This window comes from Schistocerca cancellata, chromosome 9, assembly GCF_023864275.1.
Source record: "Schistocerca cancellata isolate TAMUIC-IGC-003103 chromosome 9, iqSchCanc2.1, whole genome shotgun sequence".
NCBI lineage: Eukaryota > Metazoa > Arthropoda > Insecta > Orthoptera > Acrididae > Schistocerca > Schistocerca cancellata.
The window spans coordinates 114,335,706-114,356,781 of record NC_064634.1 but is presented as its reverse complement, the minus strand read 5'-3'; the positions used below and the strand labels follow the sequence as shown (position 1 = coordinate 114,356,781).

At 42.0% G+C, this 21,076-nt stretch overlaps 1 protein-coding gene across 1 annotated transcript in view; it reads left to right on the top strand.

The window, feature by feature from the left end:
- The first annotated feature begins 17,078 nt into the window (after positions 1 to 17,078).
- Positions 17,079 to 21,076, top strand: part of LOC126101217 (galactose mutarotase-like) — a 71,097-nt gene continuing 67,099 nt past the window's right edge. Inside the window, exon 1 of the mRNA XM_049911909.1 lies at positions 17,079 to 17,216. Coding sequence (XP_049767866.1) covers positions 17,079 to 17,216 — 138 coding nt within the window. The remainder of the gene's footprint in view (positions 17,217 to 21,076) is intronic.

Here is a 21,076-nt window from a genome sequence, read left to right as displayed (position 1 = left end):
TTTTGTAGATGCCTGATTGTGAGTGTATAACCGGCTGTGTGTAGATATTGTGTCTCAGTGTGTGTTGCAGTTTGTTGTGTGTTGTAAAGGCAATGCTAATGTCATTTGGTCTGAGAATGTTTGCTATTTTGTTGGAGAGTTTGCCTGTGAAAGGTATGCAAGCCATGGGTTTCTTTATCATTTCATGTATGGAAGGCGGTTTATTATTGTTTTACCTTTTTTCCGTAGGGTTATCAATTAATACTTCATCATAGCCATTTGCTGAAGCTGTTTGTACTAGTGCTCTGTATGCAGCAAGTTTGTGTGTTACGGAGTGGCAGGATGAGCTGTCTATGGTGGTATCTTTTGCTGTTGCCTTTCTGTGAACTTTGAAGATGTGTGAGTGAATTGCTACTGGATTTTAATATCATTGCCTTTGAGGTGGTTGATGATTGATGAGTCTGTAACATATGTCACTCACAAAAGATAGGTTAACGTAGATGCACTCAGAAGGAGTACTTCGCGTACCAGCTGTGTTATTCGTATTGGCTGACTTGAAATGAAATATGTTATCTACTAAATTGGGACTGAAACTGTTGTGTCTAGACAAGACAGTCTAGACACAAGGCGAGGAAGCCGAAAGGGCACGCGTCAACTCACGCCGGCTTGCTTTAGGTCTGAAACAGGATACGTAATGAATGCTATAAAGAAAAGTACGTAGCTGCTGGAATACTTAACTTTAATCCATCATTTGTATACAGAATTCTTGATGATACAAGTGAGACTCTCTCTAGAAATGGTTAATGGCGCCTTTCTAGGTCGTAGCCATGGACTTAGCTGAAGGCTATTCTAACTGTCTCTCGGCAAATGAGAGAAAGGCTTCGTCAGTGCAGTCGCTAGCAAAGTCGTCCGTACAACTGGGACGAGTGCTAGTCCGTCTCTCAAGACCTGCCGTGTGGTGGCGCTCGGTCTGCGATCACTGACAGTGGCAACACGCGGGTCCGACATGTACTAATGGACCGCGGCCGATTTAAAGCTACCACCTAGCAAGTGTCGTGTCTGGCGGTGACACCACAGAAACCATTGGGTTGCGCAATGTATTTCAAGTTAACTAATTTGCGGTCAAAAGAATTAAGGCTTAAAGGGACAATGAGTGCCTGATCAGTCATAGATAAGAAAAACTAGGTTTATGCATAGTTAGATGACAAAACAACGCTTGTATGACGGCGTCACTTGTTGCAGGTTTTTGAAGAATGTCATACACAATGCGCCCTCTACTAATCCGATATTTACATCAAAGTAATTGAGTAACTGATTAGATGCCATAACTTTGTGAGTAAAACTCAATTTGAGAAGCAAACGACAGAACATTTTCCCATGTGGGCTTATGTTATATGGAGTGGAGAATGTGTTATAAATAGCAAACAAAAATTTTACATTATGTTTCTTTATTTAGCTTCTAAAAGTGAAACTATAGTTCTACTGAGACGCCAATTTTACGATAGGCTTACTCAGAAGACATGTCAAAATGACGTGTACTTGATGCGACCACGAAAGTTGATAGCGGTCGACCTGGTAAGCCGCGAGTGGCACGACCTTCTCAGAAACGTTTTTCTTGCCATTGCCAGTCTACATGTTATATCCTCTCTACTTTGGCCATCATCAGTTATTTTTCTGTGCAAATAACAAAACTCATCCACTACTTTAAGTGTCTTGCTTCCTAATCTAATTCTCTCAGCATCACCCGATTTAATTCGACTATATTCCATTACCATTGTTTTGCTTTTGTTCATGTTCATCTCATCTTATATCCTCCTGTAAAGACACTCTCCATTCTACTCAGTTGTTCTTCCCAGTCCTTTACTGTCTCTGACATAATTACAATGTCATCGTAAAATCTCAAAGCTTTTGTTTCTTGTCCCTGAACTTTAATTCCTACTCCAAATTTTTCTTAGGTTTCCTTTACTCTTTGTTCAGTATACAAATTGAATAACATCAGGGATATGCTACAACCCTGTCTCACTCCCTTTTCAACCGCTGCTTCCCTTTCATAGCCTTGACTCTTATTACAGACATCTGGTTTCTGTATAAGTTGTGAATAACCTTCTCTCTCCCTGCATTTTACCCCTACTACCTTCTGAATATCAAAGAGAGTCCTCTGGTCAACACTGTCAAAAACTTTCTCTAAGTCTACAAATGCTATGAACATAGCTTTTTCTTTGCTTAACCTATCTTTGAAGATAAGTTCTAATATGGTTCAAATGGCTCTGAGCTCTATGGGACTTAACATCTGAGGTCATCAGTCCCCTAGAACTTAGAACTACTTAAACCTAACTAACCTAAGGACATCACACACATCAATGCCCGAGACAGGATTCGAACCTGCGACCGTAGCGGTCGCGCGGTTCCAGACTGAAGCACCTAGAAGATGAATCATAGGTCAGTATTGCACCGTGAGTTCCTACATTTCTCCGGAATCCAACTGATCTTCCTCGAAGTTAGCTTCTACCAGTTTTTTCTTTCTTCTGTGAAGAATTCGTGTTAGTATTTTGACTGTGTAATTAACTGAAATACACTCCTGGAAATGGAAAAAAGAACACATTGACACCGGTGTGTCAGACCCACCATACTTGCTCCGGACACTGCGAGAGGGCTGTACAAGCAATGATCACACGCACGGCACAGCGGACACACCAGGAACCGCGGTGTTGGCCGTCGAATGGCGCTAGCTGCGCAGCATTTGTGCACCGCCGCCGTCAGTGTCAGCCAGTTTGCCGTGGCATACGGAGCTCCATCGCAGTCTTTAACAATGGTAGCATGCCGCGACAGCGTGGACGTGAACCGTATGTGCAGTTGACGGACTTTGAGCGAGGGCGTATAGTGGGCATGCGGGAGGCCGGGTGGACGTACCGCCGAATTGCTCAACACGTGGGGCGTGAGGTCTCCATAGTACATCGATGTTGTCGCCAGTGGTCGGCGGAAGGGGCACGTGCCCGTCGACCTGGGACCGGACCGCAGCGACGCACGGATGCACGCCAAGACCGTAGGATCCTACGCAGTGCCGTAGGGGACCGCACCGCCACTTCCCAGCAAAGTAGGAACACTGTTGCTCCTGGGGTATCGGCGAGGACCATTCGCAACCGTCTCCATGAAGTTGGGCTACGGTCCCGCACACCGTTAGGCCGTCTTCCGCTCACACCCCAACATCGTGCAGCCCGCCTCCAGTGGTGTCGCGACAGGCGTGAATGGAGGGACGAATGGAGACGTGTCGTCGTCAGCGATGAGAGTCGCTTCTGCCTTGGTGCCAATGATGGTCGTATGCGTGTTTGGCGCCGTGCAGGTGAGCGCCACAATCAGGACTGCATACGACCGAGGCACACAGGGCCAACACCCGGCATCATGGTGTGGGGAGCGATCTCCTGCACTGGCCGTACACTACTGGTGATCGTCGAGGGGACACCTGAATAGTGCACGGTACATCCAAACCGTCATCGAACCCATCGTTCTACCATTCCTAGACCGGCAAGGGAACTTGCTGTTCCAACAGGACAATGCACGTCCGCATGTATCCCGTGCCACCCAACGTGCTCTAGAAGGTGTAAGTCAACTACCCTGGCCAGCAAGATCTCCGGATCTGTCCCCCATTGAGCATGTTTGGGACTGGATGAAGCGTCGTCTCACGCGGTCTGCACGTCCAGCACGAACGCTGGTCCAACTGAGGCGCCAGGTGGAAATGGCATGGCAAGCCGTTCCACAGGACTACATCCAGCATCTCTACGATCGTCTCCATGGGAGAATAGCAGCCTGCATTGCTGCGAAAGGTGGATATACACTGTACTAGTGCCGACATTGTGCATGCTCTGTTGCCTGTGTCTATGTGCCTGTGGTTCTGTCAGTGTGATCATGTGATGTATCTGACCCCAGGAATGTGTCAATAAAGTTTCCCCTTCCTGGGACAATGAATTCACGGTGTTCTTATTTCAATTTCCAGGAGTTTAGTTATAAGAAGTTGTACCAAGAGTATGATGTTTGTAATACAGTAAATCTTGAATGCGCCGCCGTTGTCTTTGATCTGCGTATAACACGCAAATTACATTAGGAAAACAACGAAATACGAAGAAATCGTACATTTGTGGACTGCTATCGAGTTTCGTAGTCGCACAAAGTCACTGCTGGGTAAACCAAGCGTGACACTAGCTCGTCTCATTCAGATGCACTCAAGTATCTCGCTGCATCAGTGTTGCCACCTTCACACTAGGCAAAAACAATACAGAGCCATCTTGAAAACATGCACATAAGTAGCTGTCAAAGCGTCTGCTTGTTACATCCATTGATATTGTGCCAGGACTGTTCCGACAACTACCACCACTACTTCTCATGGTGTCAGGCAAGCTGTATGTCAGAATTACGGCGTATATTATGAATCAAATTAAGTTATTCTGATGGCCAGTTAATGAGATGTTTCAGTTCGTCCAAATGACATTGGTAATAGGTGACAAATGGCGGTTTCTGTTTACATACAAATCGTGTTTATAGTATTCTGATTGAACCGGGTTGTTTGGTGTGGAAGAATTACAAACAACGATAACAAAAATCACTTGGAAAGCAGAAAAATGAAAAACCAGACCATTATTGTGATGTACCAGATGGTTACAATTAAAGTGCAGCTAATAATGGAAGTCCAGTGTGGGCTGTAATTATTGTATGGCAGTGAAATGTGGTAGGTATGTCAATTCTTTAATGCAGAACTGATTTACGCTGCAAAAAAAATAGTTCGAATTTCGTCCAACAGGTGCAAATCTGGCGCTATATGGCATCTGGTCGACGTCTCTGGTGCTCATACTGAACAAATTGTGTAAGCGGCAGATAATAATGAAATCAACATTATGCATTTCTTACTTTTTTAATCTTTTCAGTCCACGTCCCATTCCTAATCCATTCTGGAAAGATTTATCTATCTCTTTCTTGCATTCATAGCGCCAGATGTGCACCTGGTGGCCAAAATTGGAACTAATTTCGCACTAACGCATGAGAATATCCTCCAAGTTTCGCTGCCATGCGATAATTACTGCTGTCACTAGACTTCCGTGAGTAGCTGCAGTTTATTTGTGCCGGCCGGGGTTCTAGGCGCTACAGTCTGGAACCGCGCGACTGCTACGGTCGCAGGTTCGAATCCTGCCTCGGGCATGGATGTGTGTGATGTCCTTTGGTTAGTTAGGTTTAAGTAGTTCTACGTTCTAGGGGACTGATGACCTTAGAAGTCAAGTCCCATAGTGCTCAGAGCCATTTCCACCATTTGAACTTTATTTGGTATTTATTGGGTTCCTCAGAGAATTAAGAAATAAATTAGATTTTGTCTCGGCAAAGTATTACAGGTTTCATCCACGTATCTTTATCAATGTTTTAATTAGTAGTAATAAAAACTTCATTTTTTAAGTAAAACTTAGTATCAGAACCGAGATATTTTACCTGTATGCCTCGACTGAAATACCAGAATGCTTCAAAATGCTGTTCTAAAAAAGTATCAAAATTAAGATGAGCAGAGTTTCATATCAATCTTTGCTAGAATAGAGGATGTGAGCAGTCGTCCACAAAACATGTTACGTCACTGTGAATAAGAGGTGGTTCTGTTATCCTGTACATCATAATAAAACGGGGTATCTGCCGTATATAATGAAACGTCCCCTTTGAACAATTATACAAGACTGTGCTTAAACTGACACACAATATTTTTAGCGCAACGCAATCTGACTTTCAAAAATCCCTACAAAAGAATGGCCCTGACTAACATAAACCTATACCTTTCACAAATCACTTACCTCATAAAAATCTTCGTTACTCAAGCTACTGCAATACAGCGATCGCCACTACTGCCAGCTAAATAAAAGATTCGAACTACTGAAGGCACTAACTACTGATAGGCATAGTTAGCAAATGAAAGATTTTGATAGAGAACAAACAATGTATTTACCTTAATACTCATAATATAAATAGCAGTTCATAACATCCAGTCTTACAAATATCAAAACTCCGCCATTTCTCTCCCCACATCCACCACTGCTGGCAGCTCACCTCCAACTGCGCAACGCTATGCGCTGTTCACATCCAGCTGCCGCTGCCCAACACTACAATGGCAGACAACAATGCAAACTAGCCACAGACTGCACACAGCACAGCCAGTGATTTTCATACAGAGCGCTACGTAACGTTGCCAATAAGAAAACATAAACAGCCTACTTACATAAAGAAAACATAAACAGCCTACTTACATAGCCCCCATGCTCCCCACAAAAAATTTTACAGATTGTTTTGGGCAGTGGCCAATAATGATTTGAATAAAATTTTCATAATTACAATAACAAAGATATCAAATGCACACACTTACTTATACAATGTTGGTCAAAAGCTAAAATTTTCTCACAGTCCATAAAGACAGTCCAGATTGTTCATCACAGTAAAATTTCAGTGTTTTTTTTTTTTCGAAGTCTGAGCAGTAAAAGACAATGCACACGGAAGTAGTGGATTTCCATGCAGTCTTGAAGAAGTAGTGTTGTCCTTCCAACTGAAAGACAGTGCTGACTCTTGACATGCTGACAGGTAATGGGCCACAACAGAGCAAACCCACAGCAGAGTCATTCGACGTTTTGAAGAAGATTGGTAGGTAGATCATCACAGAGCAGACCCACTGTAGTCCTGGTAGAGAGTATGGTATTGGTGGGCCACCAGAGTTGCAGACCCACTGTAGTCCTTGTAGAAATAATCGTACTGGTGGGTCATCAAAGATGCAGACCCACTGTAGTCCTTGTAGAGATAGCCAGCAGCCATCTGTTGCGACTGTGCAGGTGCACATTCACCACTGAAGAGTCTTGCGGAGAATATAGCAAAGTCCATAACCACCACTTGTGCACTCACAAACTTTTTGGAATTGTCCTTAGAACCAGCAATGCTGTTATCCAGTCCCTTGCTGAATTAGTAACACACGTGCAAACACTAACAGTCCCAACTTCTCACATATTGTCCATATACTATGACCAACAGAAACGTGTGCAGTGAAATGAATGCTTACAAGTTACTTAATTTGATGAACTGGTGTCAATTACATTTGAAATTTATGACATGAGAATACAATTACAAAGGTACAGAAAACATCATTAAAGAACATAACAATACAGATAACATTTGTAGTACAGGCTTAACAAAAGAATCGAACTAACATATACATCAGTGTTACAGGAATTATGACATAAGTAAATACATAAAAGATCAGAATAACTTTTGAAACATCAACTTTACACATGGGCATTAAAACAGAACAGAATTAATAATGTCTAACATCTTTACAAAGTAAATAACATATTATTAATGCAAATTATATTTGAGGATAACAGTATTCCTCATCATAGTTCATGTAGCTGAGTATTAGAAAAATTCTACAACATAAGTCTTATCAGATAAACATATAAAGACAGGAAGAACATAAATACACAAAGGTACACAAACACATAGTGGGATAACACAAAAGGAAAGGACAGGGTTTGTTTTCAGTGTAACATTTGGTACTGCAGTCCAACCCAAAACTTCATTCCATAGATCGTTCGTCTTATTTCAACCTTTGCTTCCATCAAAAAAATCCTATCCAAACACAGTTTCTGTATTTTTTTCGTATAACCTCTCAGTGCATTTCTTCAAATTCATCGAAACTCATTCCCTTATAGGCTACCCCCTCTTAAGCTAACTTAAATCTACTGAGCTCAGATGCTAAACTAAGGGACGAGGCAATGCAGCAGCACAAAACAATTAACACGAACAGCAATGACAAAAAAATTCAAATTGGCAAAGTAAGCAACAATATTACAATTAATATAAGGCAATGAGCAGCAAACAAGAAAAATAAATCAGTAGTAAACTGGCTTAGCAGAGTAACACAAAGTCAAATTCAGTAACACTATGCCTGGCAAACAGCAGCAGAAATAACTTACATCTAAACATGACATAGCTCAAGCAGAAAAAAACATTACACTAAAGACAATAATGCAGACAAGGGAAATGTATATTCACATCTTAATGTCTATGTAATTAAAGTGGTGCACCACAACTTATTCTACGAAAAATATTACCAAGTAGTTGAAAAGAAAATTATGTATGCAAGTCCTGTGAAGGGAAATGTCTTTTTGTGCTCCTTCATTTTTTTTAAGTTATTGTTTACTGGATCTGTAGGCATAAAATATCTATATTAGTACATTCATAAAATTTTATTTTAAACAACGCTGCAGTGCAGCTAGAAACTAGATATTAAAGAAAATGAGCAAATAAATACATAAAACAAGCCATATGGCATTTCTCTCAACTAGAAAGACAGTAGTCATAATCAGGTGTATAGACATAAAAATATTTCTCGTCATTTCATTAGGCATTGCAGTAAATATCATAAATTAAGAGCTCCACAGTGTTATCATGTTTTCAAGTTTGAGGGTGTCGTATATACGGTGCTTTCTACGAAGGAATGTCAACAGCGAGGATAATGGCCTCCTTTTTTTTTTTTTTTACCTGTGCCTCTGGAAAGGCACACCCTAATGGCTTTTTCTCCAGGCGTCTGACACAGCTGGGTGCCCACGACGCATTGCGTGCAGGTGGTCACTTAACTTTCTTACGGAAATATTTACGACAGCAGTTTCCGCTACAGTGACAGTCTCATATAAAAATATTTCACAGGTCAAGAATTTGCGTTACAAATCTGTAGAAACAAAATCCTATGAATAAAACAGTGTTCAAAATGTTTTCGTCAGCATTGTGATACATTCACGCATTTACACACATTTCATAACTCTTAAAGTACAATTCTTGGTTTCCAACATCCTTTTTCACAAACCAGAGTCCCTAACCACTACTCATTATTCCTTACCTTATTCGTCGACACTTCTTCAATATTTCATCATAACAGATACGTAGCATAATCAAATAACTCATATAGCATCAGCTTATTGATCATAAACATACCGCAACAGCATAATACACATAGTCATCGTAATAATAACATCATAACACCTCAGTCAACTCTCACAATCATCGTAGCTTCCTCCAATAATTAAAAAAAAATTCTCTTCTCATGTCAAAAGTGTCATCTGCCTCAAACGTACTTTGAAAATCGTGATCCCATACCAAATATATCATTCAAAGCTCTCATAATATCACAATGGGTCCGAAAAAATATGAACAGTTCACAAAGTACAGACAAAATACAATTTCGTAAGTGTGAAGTAATCCAACTCTGTAATTGCGTAAACATGTGTCACTGACGTAGTAAAAAAGTTTGTCTCTCTCAGTTAAATGATCAGATAGCTGTGTAATTTATGTGTTAGAGGAATATGGTACCGATGTGTAAAGTTGTATAAGCAAATACCATATTAGCTAGGGCTCCTTGTGCTTGCCAAACACAAGATACACAAAGTAAGCATGTATCCCCCTGAGGATTAATGTAATTATACCCTCAGGTGTTACAGATTACAAGAATGGAATGAAATGTATTACGGAAAACCTTTGTATCATTGTACTTCAAACATCTTTAAAAATATATGATTTAAGTACAAAATTAATCACTCAAATACGTGTCCTGTAGTGCTAAATGTGCGTCTTGCTGTAAGATAATCTCTGTGGAAGTGTCGTAGTTATTGTCCTCCGAAAGCTAAGTTCTGCAGAAGTCAATGTACTTACCTCATGATAAACAAAAGTGAAATGCTTTGCGTATAGATATCTTAGTTCAAATGGTTCAAATGGCTCTGAGCACTATGGGACTTAACATCTATGGTCATCAGTCCCCTAGAACTTAGAACAACTTAAACCTAACTAACCTAAGGACAGCACACAACACCCAGCCATCACGAGGCAGAGAAAATCCCTGACGCCGCCGGGAATCGAACCCGGGAACCCGGGCGTGGGAAGCGAGAACGCTTCCGCACGACCACGAGATGCGGGCAGATATCTTAGTTATTATGCCTATTGTTGTGATGAAGAAATTACTGTGCTGTAACGTATTGTGCTACGGAAAAGGCTGTCTCATTGTAGCTATACCACAAAAGTTACTACTAAAACATGTTTTACTTTCCAGAATAATACAGAAAAACTGTGCAGATATGAAACAGAAACACCGCAAAAGCAACATTGTAAATTGTCACTCATTAGTAGCGTCGTGATAAAATCGTGTAGCTGTCACATAAACTAACCACTGTGTTATCTGGTATCTCACTGAAAGTACTTTAAATCCAGAATGTATTTTCAAGTAATCCAAAATGTTGCATTAAAATCTTGTTAGCAGTACAGGTACGTGTTCTAAGTATGTCAGCCTTATGGTCGTTACGTAATCGTGCAACTAACAAGCAAGAATGTACACACACAATAACACTTTGTCGTCTGTTCACAATAACAATGCATTCGTAATTTCTGTTTAAATAATTTCTCTTGGTTCTGGACTGGATATTTAACTTCAAACATTGTTGCATGGTAACAGTTTCTAAGTCTGACAATGCATACTAGAAATGTGAAGTGAAACGTTTTATGGGAAAGACAAAGTTAAAAAGCAGATTATCTTTCAATAAACGGTTTTACATGTGAAATGTTGTGTAAACCTTTACTCTTCCTAGTACGCACAGTTTCAACTCTAACGCAATTATCATGTGGTATCCGTCGGTAAAGAATACTGGAATTCTTCTCAAGGTTAGCGCCTATGTTATTTTTCTCTGAGCCAGCCGGCGCACGTGGCAGCCTGCGGTGCGAGTCATTGTCTGTTCCTTTGTTGGCGCGCGTCGTTATTGGGATTAGGAGACCTAACTTCTACACATTCACGTTGTCGAAAGTGCCCTGCTCTGTTTGAATCCCACCAGTTCTGATGAAATTCAGGTCTGTCGTTATGATTACCTCGTCTGTCGTCATGTCGGTAGATTTCATAATTTCTTTCTTGTTGGTCATGTGGTGGAAAATTTCTTCCTGAGTCGTAACTGCGTGCTGGACCGTTGCGTCTAAAGTTATTCTGTCTCCCTTGATAATAATTGTTTTGGTTCCCATATTGTCTGTTTCTAAGGTAATCTCTGTCATATTCATTACTATGGAAATGCGATCTTTCTCTGTAACTATTATTACTCTGCCAGTGGTTGTCATATAGGTGGTGTCTGTTTTGGTCACGATTTGCGTTGTAAGAATAGACTTGTCGTGTCCAGTTATTGTTTCTGTCGTCACGGAATTGTGACGGATGTGATCTGTAGTGATTGTTTTCCTGTTTTTGCATCCCGCGATTGTCAGTGTCAATTTCCAGTTCTTGTAACAGTCCCTGAAAAGCTTCAATGTCGTCTTTGCAACGTCCTGCTAAAATAATATGTCTCAAATGTTCAGGCAGTTTGATTAAGCAAATGCGGATGAGTCCTGAGGGGCTGTATGGGTTTGACAGGTACTGATTCTTGTGCAACATGTCTTCAAAATATTTCACAAGACTGGAAAATTCAGATTGTTCGAAACGTTTCATCATTATGATGCTATGTTTTACTCGGTCTTGTGTAGCTTGAGACCAATACGCTGAGAGGAAGGCATGATAAAAATCCCCTTCACTGTGACAATCGTGAATGACCGATCGCATTCTTACAGCTGGTTCATTCTCCAAGTAGCCACACATAAATTCTAATCTGTGCTCTAACGACCAGTTGGGAGGAAAACAATGAGAGAATTGATGGAGCCATGCTTGTGGATGAATGTCGTTGCCAGAATTCTTAAATGTATTGAATTTACGTGTAGTAATGAACAGCTTATAGTCAAAATCATCATGTCGGCGAGTCACATGTCGGTCATTGTTACGTCGTTTCGGCGGTTCCATCTCAAAATCCAATGCGCCTTGCCAATTTCTTTCATAATTTCCGAAGTGTCCTGTGTTCTTATTTTGTGGTTGTTCCGTATTTCTATGTCCCTCTTCCTGTACTGGAGCACGAGTGTCCTCTGAACTATGTAATTCTTGTATTACCTGCGTCAACTGATCTTGTACTTCCTGGATTTCTCTTTTGTACTGTGTATTGAGTCGATTTTGATTTTGTTTGAATTTTCTATATTGTTCATACTCTTCTGTGTCAGTGAAGGCTACGGGTCTTGTGTCATTCAGATCATCATCTACCTTTGTAAATAAGTTAGTGACCTGATCCGAAAGTTCGGCTACTTTCTCCGATAGTGAACACATTTCCTCAGTGTGTTTTTCTGAACCAAGTTTCAGAGTGTCCATTTGTGTTGAAATCGAAACTACTGTGTCCTTTAAGTTTTCCTGAGTTTTTGCAAGTTGCGTAACCGAATTGGTAGATGCAACTGAGTCAATTTTAGCCCACAATGTCTCATTATTTTCATGAACAATGGTTTGCGGTTCTTTTATGGCTGCTTCGTGATTCTGTAATACATTTTCATGCCGCGAAAAAATAGGTTGAAAATGCTCACAAATTTGTGTTTTTACGTCATTACAGACTTTTTGACATTTCGATTCAATGTTATATAACTCAGTAGTTAAATCTTCACGTGTCTGTTCAAGTGTGGTGTCTAACTTCCGAAGATTTTGTTCCATTGTGTCTATCTTTTGAAGCTTTTGCTGTGTTTGTCTCTGATTTTGTTCCATTGTGTCTAACTTTTGAAGATTTTGTCCCATTTGTTGCATTAATTGTAATAACAATGCATTAGTGTCTGGAATCTGTTCCTCTACGCTTTTCGGCAGTGCATTTGCACCAGCAACATTCACATTTTGACAAGCAGAAAATGTGTCTTGACTTATTTGAGAAAACGGTGAGGACGCAAAACCTGAATCTACAGTATTTGCAAAATTGTATCCTATCATTTCGGATTCCTGAGGCGAGCTGTTGCCGAGCGATCGATCGATAATGCTTCCCTGTTCACTAATTGTTTCACTGCCTACGCCATTGTTTGCCGCCCGCTCCATTTCCCTATGCACAATTACCAAATTACTACCTCGAATGTCTGTTAATTCACTACACAGTGGTGTTGATAAGCTACGCTCGTCGTCACTATTATTTCTCAGTTTACTTTGGAGCCTAGTGTTACGTTCTTCACACGCCATTATTGTCACAATATTTCACACGATAACACAGAAAAGCACAATTTGAAGAGCAAAAATACGAGAACACATTAACATAGCACTGAAAATAATATGTAGTTAATTGCAAGCGCAGCTGCGAAATACTTGGTGCAAATCTACAGGCATGCCACAAGTGTTTTACTGTACAACAATGAAAAACTGCAGCTACAAAGGAAATTCTCTCTACAATTACGCGCTAGCAATAAACAAAACCTGCACTAATTGCACAAAATACAAGAAAAAATCAGAAGATTCTAGTGAGGTATCCTCGGCTAAGGGTCGACATATGAAACGTCCCCTTTGAACAATTATACAAGACTGTGCTTAAACTGACACACAATATTTTTAGCGCAACGCAATCTGACTTTCAAAAATCCCTACAAAAGAATGGCCCTGACTAACATGAACCTATACCTTTCACAAATCACTTACCTCATAAAAATCTTCGTTACTCAAGCTACTGCAATACAGCGAGCGCCACTACTGCCAGCTAAATAAAAGATTCGAACTACTGAAGGCACTAACTACTGATAGGCATAGTTAGCAAATGAAAGATTTTGATAGAGAACAAACAATGTATTTACCTTAATAGTCATAATATAAATAGCAGTTCATAACATCCAGTCTTACAAATATCAAAACTCCGCCATTTCTCTCCCCACATCCACCACTGCTGGCGGCTCACCTCCAACTGCGCAACGCTACGCGCTGTTCACATCCAGCTGCCGCTGCCCAACACTACAATGGCAGACAACAATGCAAACTAGCCACAGACTGCACGCAGCACAGCCAGTGATTTTCATACAGAGCGCTACGTAACGTTGCCAATAAGAAAACATAAACAGCCTAATTACATAAAGAAAACATAAACAGCCTACTTACAATAACTAAACGGCTAAAATGATCATCTTGTCCTAGTTGCAAGTTTAGTATCCACACAGAGTTGACAAAAGTCATGGAATAGCTCTTAATATCGTGGCAGTCCTCTTTCTGTCCAGCGAGATGCAGCAGCTCGACGTATCCTGGATTCAACAACTTGTTGGAAGTCCCCAGCAGAAATAACGAGACATGTTCTCTCTGTAGCGGTCCATAATTGCGAAAGTGTTGCCGGTGGAGGATTTTGTAAAAGTAAGATTGGATTTAACGTCCCGTCGACATAGAGGTCTTTAGAGATGGAGTGCAAGCTCGGATTGTGTCACGGTTAGGGAAGGGCCGTGCCCTTTCAGAAGAGCCATTCCGGCACTTGCCTAGAACGATTTAGGGAAGTCATGGAAAACCTAAATGTGGATGACCGGACTCGGGTTTGAACTGTCATCCTCCCAAATGCGAGTCCAGCAGGATTTTGTGCACTATCAGAGCTCTCGATTGTATCCCATAAATATTCGATGAGTGGCCATATCATTCGCTCGAATTCTCCAGAACGTTCTTCAAAATATCTGCGAAGAACTGTGACCCGGTGACATGGCGCATTGCCATCCATAAAAATTTCATCGTTGTTTGGGAATATGAAGTCCATGAGTCGCTGGAAATGGTCTCCAAGTAGCCGAACATAACCATTTCCAGTCAATGATAGGTTCAGTTGGACCAGAGGACCCAGTCCATTACATGTAAACAAAGTGCACACCATTATGGAACCGCCACCATGTTGCATAGTTCCTTATTGAGAACTTGGGCCCATGACCCAAGTTGTCTAGAATCCAACCGATACGGTGACGAGCCCAAGAGAGGTGCTGCAGGCGATGTCGTACTGTTAGCAAAGGCACTCACGTCGCTTGTGTGCTGCCATAAGGCCATTAAGGCCAAATTTCGCCACTCTATCCCAACGGTTACGTATGTCGTCCGTCCCACATTGATTTTTGCTGTTATTTCACACAGAATTGTTTGTCTGTTAGCATGAAAACTCTACGCAAACGGTGCTGCTCTCGGTCGTTAAGAGAAGGCCGTCGGCATTGCCCGTGGCGGGAGGTAATACCTGAAATTAGGTATTCCAGATCCACTCTTGACATTGTGAAACTCGGAACACTGAATTCTCTGAGGATTCCCCAAATGGAATGTCCGATGCATCTAGCGCCACTTACTCTTCCACATTCAAAGTCTGTAATTCCCATTGTGCGCCATTAATCAAGTCGGAAACCTTTTCACGTGAATCACTTGAGTACAAATGCACTTCCCATTTATACCTTGTGTATATTTGTCACCTCAGTGTAAGAGCTTGCAGAAGTAGCAACAATATCATTTTCAGTGTTTTTTATTTAATTAGTGACCGAACGTAATTTTTTAAAATGCCACGATAATCTACTCATTAAGAGCTATAATCTTACGTTAAAGGTTAAACATAGTAACACAATTATGAAAGTTGGAAATTTAGTACATGTCCTGAACGTATTTTATATATGGGAGTTCGATTCTTTCAAGAATCGGTGGTGGGGAAGTTGCTAGTAATTTCTGAAAGAGAAACCACATGAAAAAATATGATAAATTAAGCAACGTAAAAAGATCAATAAGGAACCAGAAGGATAATTTCAAGTAGTTTTTGTGGTGATCTAAAGCGTCTTCTCTATTACAGCATAACCAAGTTTTATTATGTAGAATTTTGATAATAGTTCACAAAGAAGTGTTCATTTGGCAAAGTCGATTTGGAACAGATCGAATGGTTCCAGTTGATCCTGTATTTATGAAAAGAGACCCGAGTTCAATAGACTTATATCACAACAGTATCTTCACGTTTGAAATCTGCCAGATGGGCAGATCTGTGAAGCATCCCCAACTCTCTTGTGGTTCCCTTTTTAGGTACTCCACGTCGACGTCTGCTCGTAGATACGTATCGTCGGTAGGTTTTCCGGCTTTACTTCCCGACGTGACAGCGACGACTCTCCGATGAGGTGCGGGCCTTGTGTTTTGCTACTACTGCGAGTCTTGTAAATATCGCTTTTATTTAGTAATTTGTTCGGCTAAAACTCTCCCCTTTTATGATTAAGACAGCCTGCGCCACCTTTCGGAGGAAGTGGGGACGTCAAAGAGACAAAAAAACCTCATATTAAGCAGTCCGTAAAACACGTAAACGTTCACTTCAGTAAGCGTGTTAGTTAATGCCTACGCTTTCCGCTAGATGGTACTGACTTACTGCCGAATAGCTTTGGTTCCGTAAAACCTTCACTGATTAGTACTACGTAAATGAAATAAGTACAACACTCTTGTATTTCACTTTCACTCTATATTCAAGGATTAAGATGGTGATGGATGATGGTCTATTTAAAAGGTTCCTAGCCTGGAGGAATCTAAATAGTCCGCAAATGCCGATATGCACGCGCTCTACGTCCAGATTCGCAACTAACGGCACACGACACTTTCAAAAGTCCACACGTAAATATCTGCATACCGGTACTTCTGAATTCACTCGTATCAGCAGATAATTTGAGTTTTTGTCGTCTATATGTCCGTAAAGTTCAAATCTAGCACTAAAGTCCTAAGATCCCCTTAATACTCCGTTACTACCAACAGTCAGAGATCGTACACTACACCACTTTTAATCTCCGTAATATTCTAACATTTTGTCGTGAATCTTAACACAATAAAGTACAATCTATTTACTGTCTCGCTGACTGACACGGGTTCCCCGCCCTTTAACGAAACAATCAAGGGAAAAAAGGGGGCAATAATGACGATCAGGCCTTTTTATAGGTTTTTTCATTACAAGAGTTTAACGTCACTGCCTTCTCTATGACGGAGCTTCCGTGGCTTTGCTGTACTTCGACGTTAAACTACTTGCTGATATACTATAATTTTGATCTGCAATTACCGAACTCTGATTCTACACTATTTTCCCCTCTAAAACTTCTATTCTTAATTTTAAATTATTCTTTCTATAGCTTTTATCACTTTACATCTGACATTTCTACATTTATAAGTGGTGTGAGTAGAGAATGTGCTGCATGGGATTTTTATGTGCCGCCAAGACTACGTGCAGCACCGTGACCACCTGCTCGGGGGAATGGTGGGCCGCGTGGCGGGCCGCGTGCCGTACGCGCGCTTTTCCCTGGCCAACGCAATCTTCAACCTCACCGAGAACGTCGAGACAGACGGGCCCGTCCGCCACCACCAAGACGGCGGCTTCCACGGCTTGCAGCACGTGAGCATCTCTTTCTTTCCTGTCAGCCTCGAATACACTATTGCGAATGAAAAGTTAATCTCCCGAAGCAATGATCTCACAAGAATGAAGTTCATGGGCAGATTCTACACAGTACAGTCATATTAATGTGACCCCATCTACACTCATGCTCATAAATTAAGGATTATTTATTTATTTAGCGTATGGCTAATACAGGCGTATCATGAAATTAAATTACATATACCGGGTGATCAAAAAGTCAGTAAAAATTTGAAAACTTAATAAACCACGGAATAATGTAAATAGAGAGGTAAAAATTGACCACATGCTTGGAATGACATGGGGTTTTATTAGAACCGAAAAAAAACGTATTGCTAGACGAGTGAAAGATCTCTTGCGCACGTCGTTTGGTGATGATCGTGTGCTCAGCCGCCACTTTCGAAATGCATGACCTCCCAGGTCCCCAGACCTCAGTCCGTGCGATTATTGGCTTTGGGGTTACCTGAAGTCGCAAGTGTATCGTGACCGACCGACATCTCTACGGATGCTGAAAGACGACATCCGACGCCAATGCCTCACCATAACTCCGGACATGCTTTACAGTGCTGTTCACAACATTATTCCTCAGCTACAGCTGTTGTTGAGGAATGATGGTGGACATATTGAGCATTTTCTGTAAAGAACATCATCTTTGCTTTGTCTTACTTTGTTATGCTAATTATTGGTATTCTGATCAGATGAAGCGCCATCTGTCGGACATTTTTTGATCTTTTGTATGTTTTTGGTTCTAATAAAACCCCATGTCATTCCAAGCATGTGTGTCAATTTGTACCTCTCTATCCACGTTATTCCGTGATTTATTCAGTTTTCAAATTTATACTGATTTTTTGATCACCCGGTACATATGTACATATTGACACACAAGAAGTTTGTCTTTACAACTGAACATCCCGTCCTTCAATCCAGCGCACTGCATCTGGAGTTGCTAGCAGGAAGCCCTCTGGCGCCGTGATAGGCTCGAATCCTGCATTCACTGACAATGTGGTGAACAGTCTGGTATGGAGCCCCGCAGTCAGAGGCTGGATCAGGCAGCATCTTCCACTTAAAGAGAGCATCCCTGCATCGGCCATGGCCGGTACGGATCCTGTTGACAGTAGTCCAGGTCTTGCGTGTTAGGTCGAATCGACTTGGAAGTTTAGCACCTGAGAAGATATTATGCAGGTGCACGTCTGTCACTGCTTCCCACCGACCTTTCCATTCTTCAAGAGGTTTGAAATCCTTAGCAACCATGTCAGCAGCATCGCACAGAGTTGGATGGCGTGATTTAAGTCTCTTACGATTTAAAAGTGGCAGGTCGCTATGCACAGGTAGGTTAGAATTCCTGGAGATCTTCTGGAATTCTCTCATAAGGGCAGTACATCCGCGTACATCAGGAGACGTTATACCGGTTAACAGTGGAAGCCAATAAACTGGAATAGATCTGATTGCGCCAAATATTATGCGCATTGTCGTATTCAGCTGGGTATCAACAAGCCTTGTATGATGACTGTTCGTCCAAACAGGTGTACAATACTCAGCATTTGAGTACACCAAGCCCAGAGGTGAAGATCGCAGGGTGGTTGCTGAAGATCCCCAGGTAGTTCCGCATAGCTTATGGAGGATGTTGTTTCGAGTCCTCAACTTTTCACCTAAGTTAACAACTTGTTGTTTGAAGCATAGTGTACGATCCAGGATGACACCAAGATATTTTGGGCTCCAATTATGACGAAGAATTCTGCCTCTGAAACTTACTCCCAGTTTTACGTTCGCCAACCAGGAAATGAAGAAAACAGAAGAGATTCTAGCCAATGACCTTTCTGCATTAGATAATTACTTCAAAATCTGGAGACTCCAACCCAGTGTGAGTAAAACAGAAGTGTGTTGCTTCCATCTAAATTAAGGATAATGCTTATTCATGGTGAAACAACGCACTGGTGGGCGGTTTGCGGGTTTAAATCACCTCGGAGTATGACCGTGCGGTGCATTTGACCTACGGTCGTCGCACGGTGGCGCTGGCAGCAGTCCACATACGCAGAGGTGTGCTGGTGCATTTCAGAGTACGGCGCAGCGAGTAAGTGTGCAGACGTTTTCAGGCGTGCTAATGGTGACTGTGTGTTGAAAATGGCTCAGAGAACACATATTGATGACGGTATGTTGGGTAGAATACTAGGGCGACTGGAGGCTGGTCAAACACGGCAGGTCGTAGCACGGATCCTCCGTGTGCCACAAAGTGTGATCTCAAGATCATGGCAACGATTCCGGCAGACAGGAAACGTGTCCAGGCGCTACAGTACGGGATGTCCACAGTGTACAACATCACAAGAAGACCGATACCTCACCATCATGAAAGTCGGAAATTCATAGCGGGACGAAATTAGGAGCTGGGACGGAACTACGGTCCGTAACTAATAAAAGGGAATGTAGGGGACGGTAGTTTTAAGAGCAGCGATGCCTGTGCGCGAACGTTCTGTATGCATTGGGAAGTTCATGCGGTACTGAGTTTTAATGAAGGTTGTTGTGAAACCGGTTAGTTCGACATTCCGTCTGGTAAGAAAACGCGTCTGCAAGACATCATTTGAGTTCTTACGATTGTGGACGGGCAGTTGGAAGGTTCGAATCCGGTCAAATTGTTATTACCGTGGCTCCAGTAGTGGCTGCGTCCAAAAGAGCTGATCTCGCGATTAAAAAGGCCGCAGATGGTGGAAACACTATGCGAAACCATGCCGGTGGCCGTAGACGGACCACCACACCGCAACAGATACCGCCGAGGTGTCGGACGCACTGGAAAGTGGAAGTATTGAAAGTATGGAATGGCCTGCCTACTCGTGGGACCTAAACCCTATACAGCATGCCTGGCATGTTCTTGACAGACGTGTTTCTCAACGAACACGCCCTCCTCGAAACTGTAGCGTCGGTGAGAGGGGAGTGGGACAATATCCCCCAAGGATAGGATTGGTAGCCAGCAAGAATATCATATGCAAAATGTGCCTTAGTGCCCAAGAGGGCATATTCGGTACTAGAGTCCGATACCGACCTTTAAGTTGGGAGTCTGACCTGTGCCAAACATGTCCAGCAATGTCTCTGTTCCTTAGCAATTGTCAAGCAATGTATTACAGAAGGTACCTGAAAGATCTACGCAATGAAACCAACAGAGATAACACTTTTATTGAAAGACAATAATTACACTGAAGTTACCGCGATTCATGATAGTCCCCTGGATATTACCAAAAGCGAGACTGGTTCTTAATAGGGTGGGTAATAACCACTGACGGCAGAGCATGCTCCGCAACGTGCTCCTATCCTGGCCACAAAGTTGGTAACAAGTTCTTGTGGAAAATGTTCCATTCCCCCCACCAGAGCCATTTATAACAGTGGAAAGGTCGTTAGTGCATGTGGTCGTGCTGCAGTACGTGTCCCCCACGCATCCCACATGTGCTACATCTACATACATACTCCGCAATCCCCCATACGGTGCGTGGTGGAGGGTACCTCGTACCACAATTAGCATCTTCTCTCCCTGTTCCACTCCCAAAGAGTACGAGGGAAAAATGACTGCCTATATGGCTCTGTACGAGCTCTAATCTCTCTTATCTTTATGGTCTTTCCGCGAAACGTAAGTTGGCGGCAGTAAAATTGTACTGCAGTCAGCCACAAATGCTGGTTCTCTAAATTTCCTCAGTAGCGATTCACGAAAAGAACGCCTCCTTTCCTCTAGAGACTCCCACCCGAGTTCCTGAAGCATTTCCGTAACACTCGCGTGATGATCAAACCTAACAGTAACAAATCTAGCAGCCCGCCTCTGAATTGCTTCTATGTCCGACCTGATAGGGATCCTAAACGCT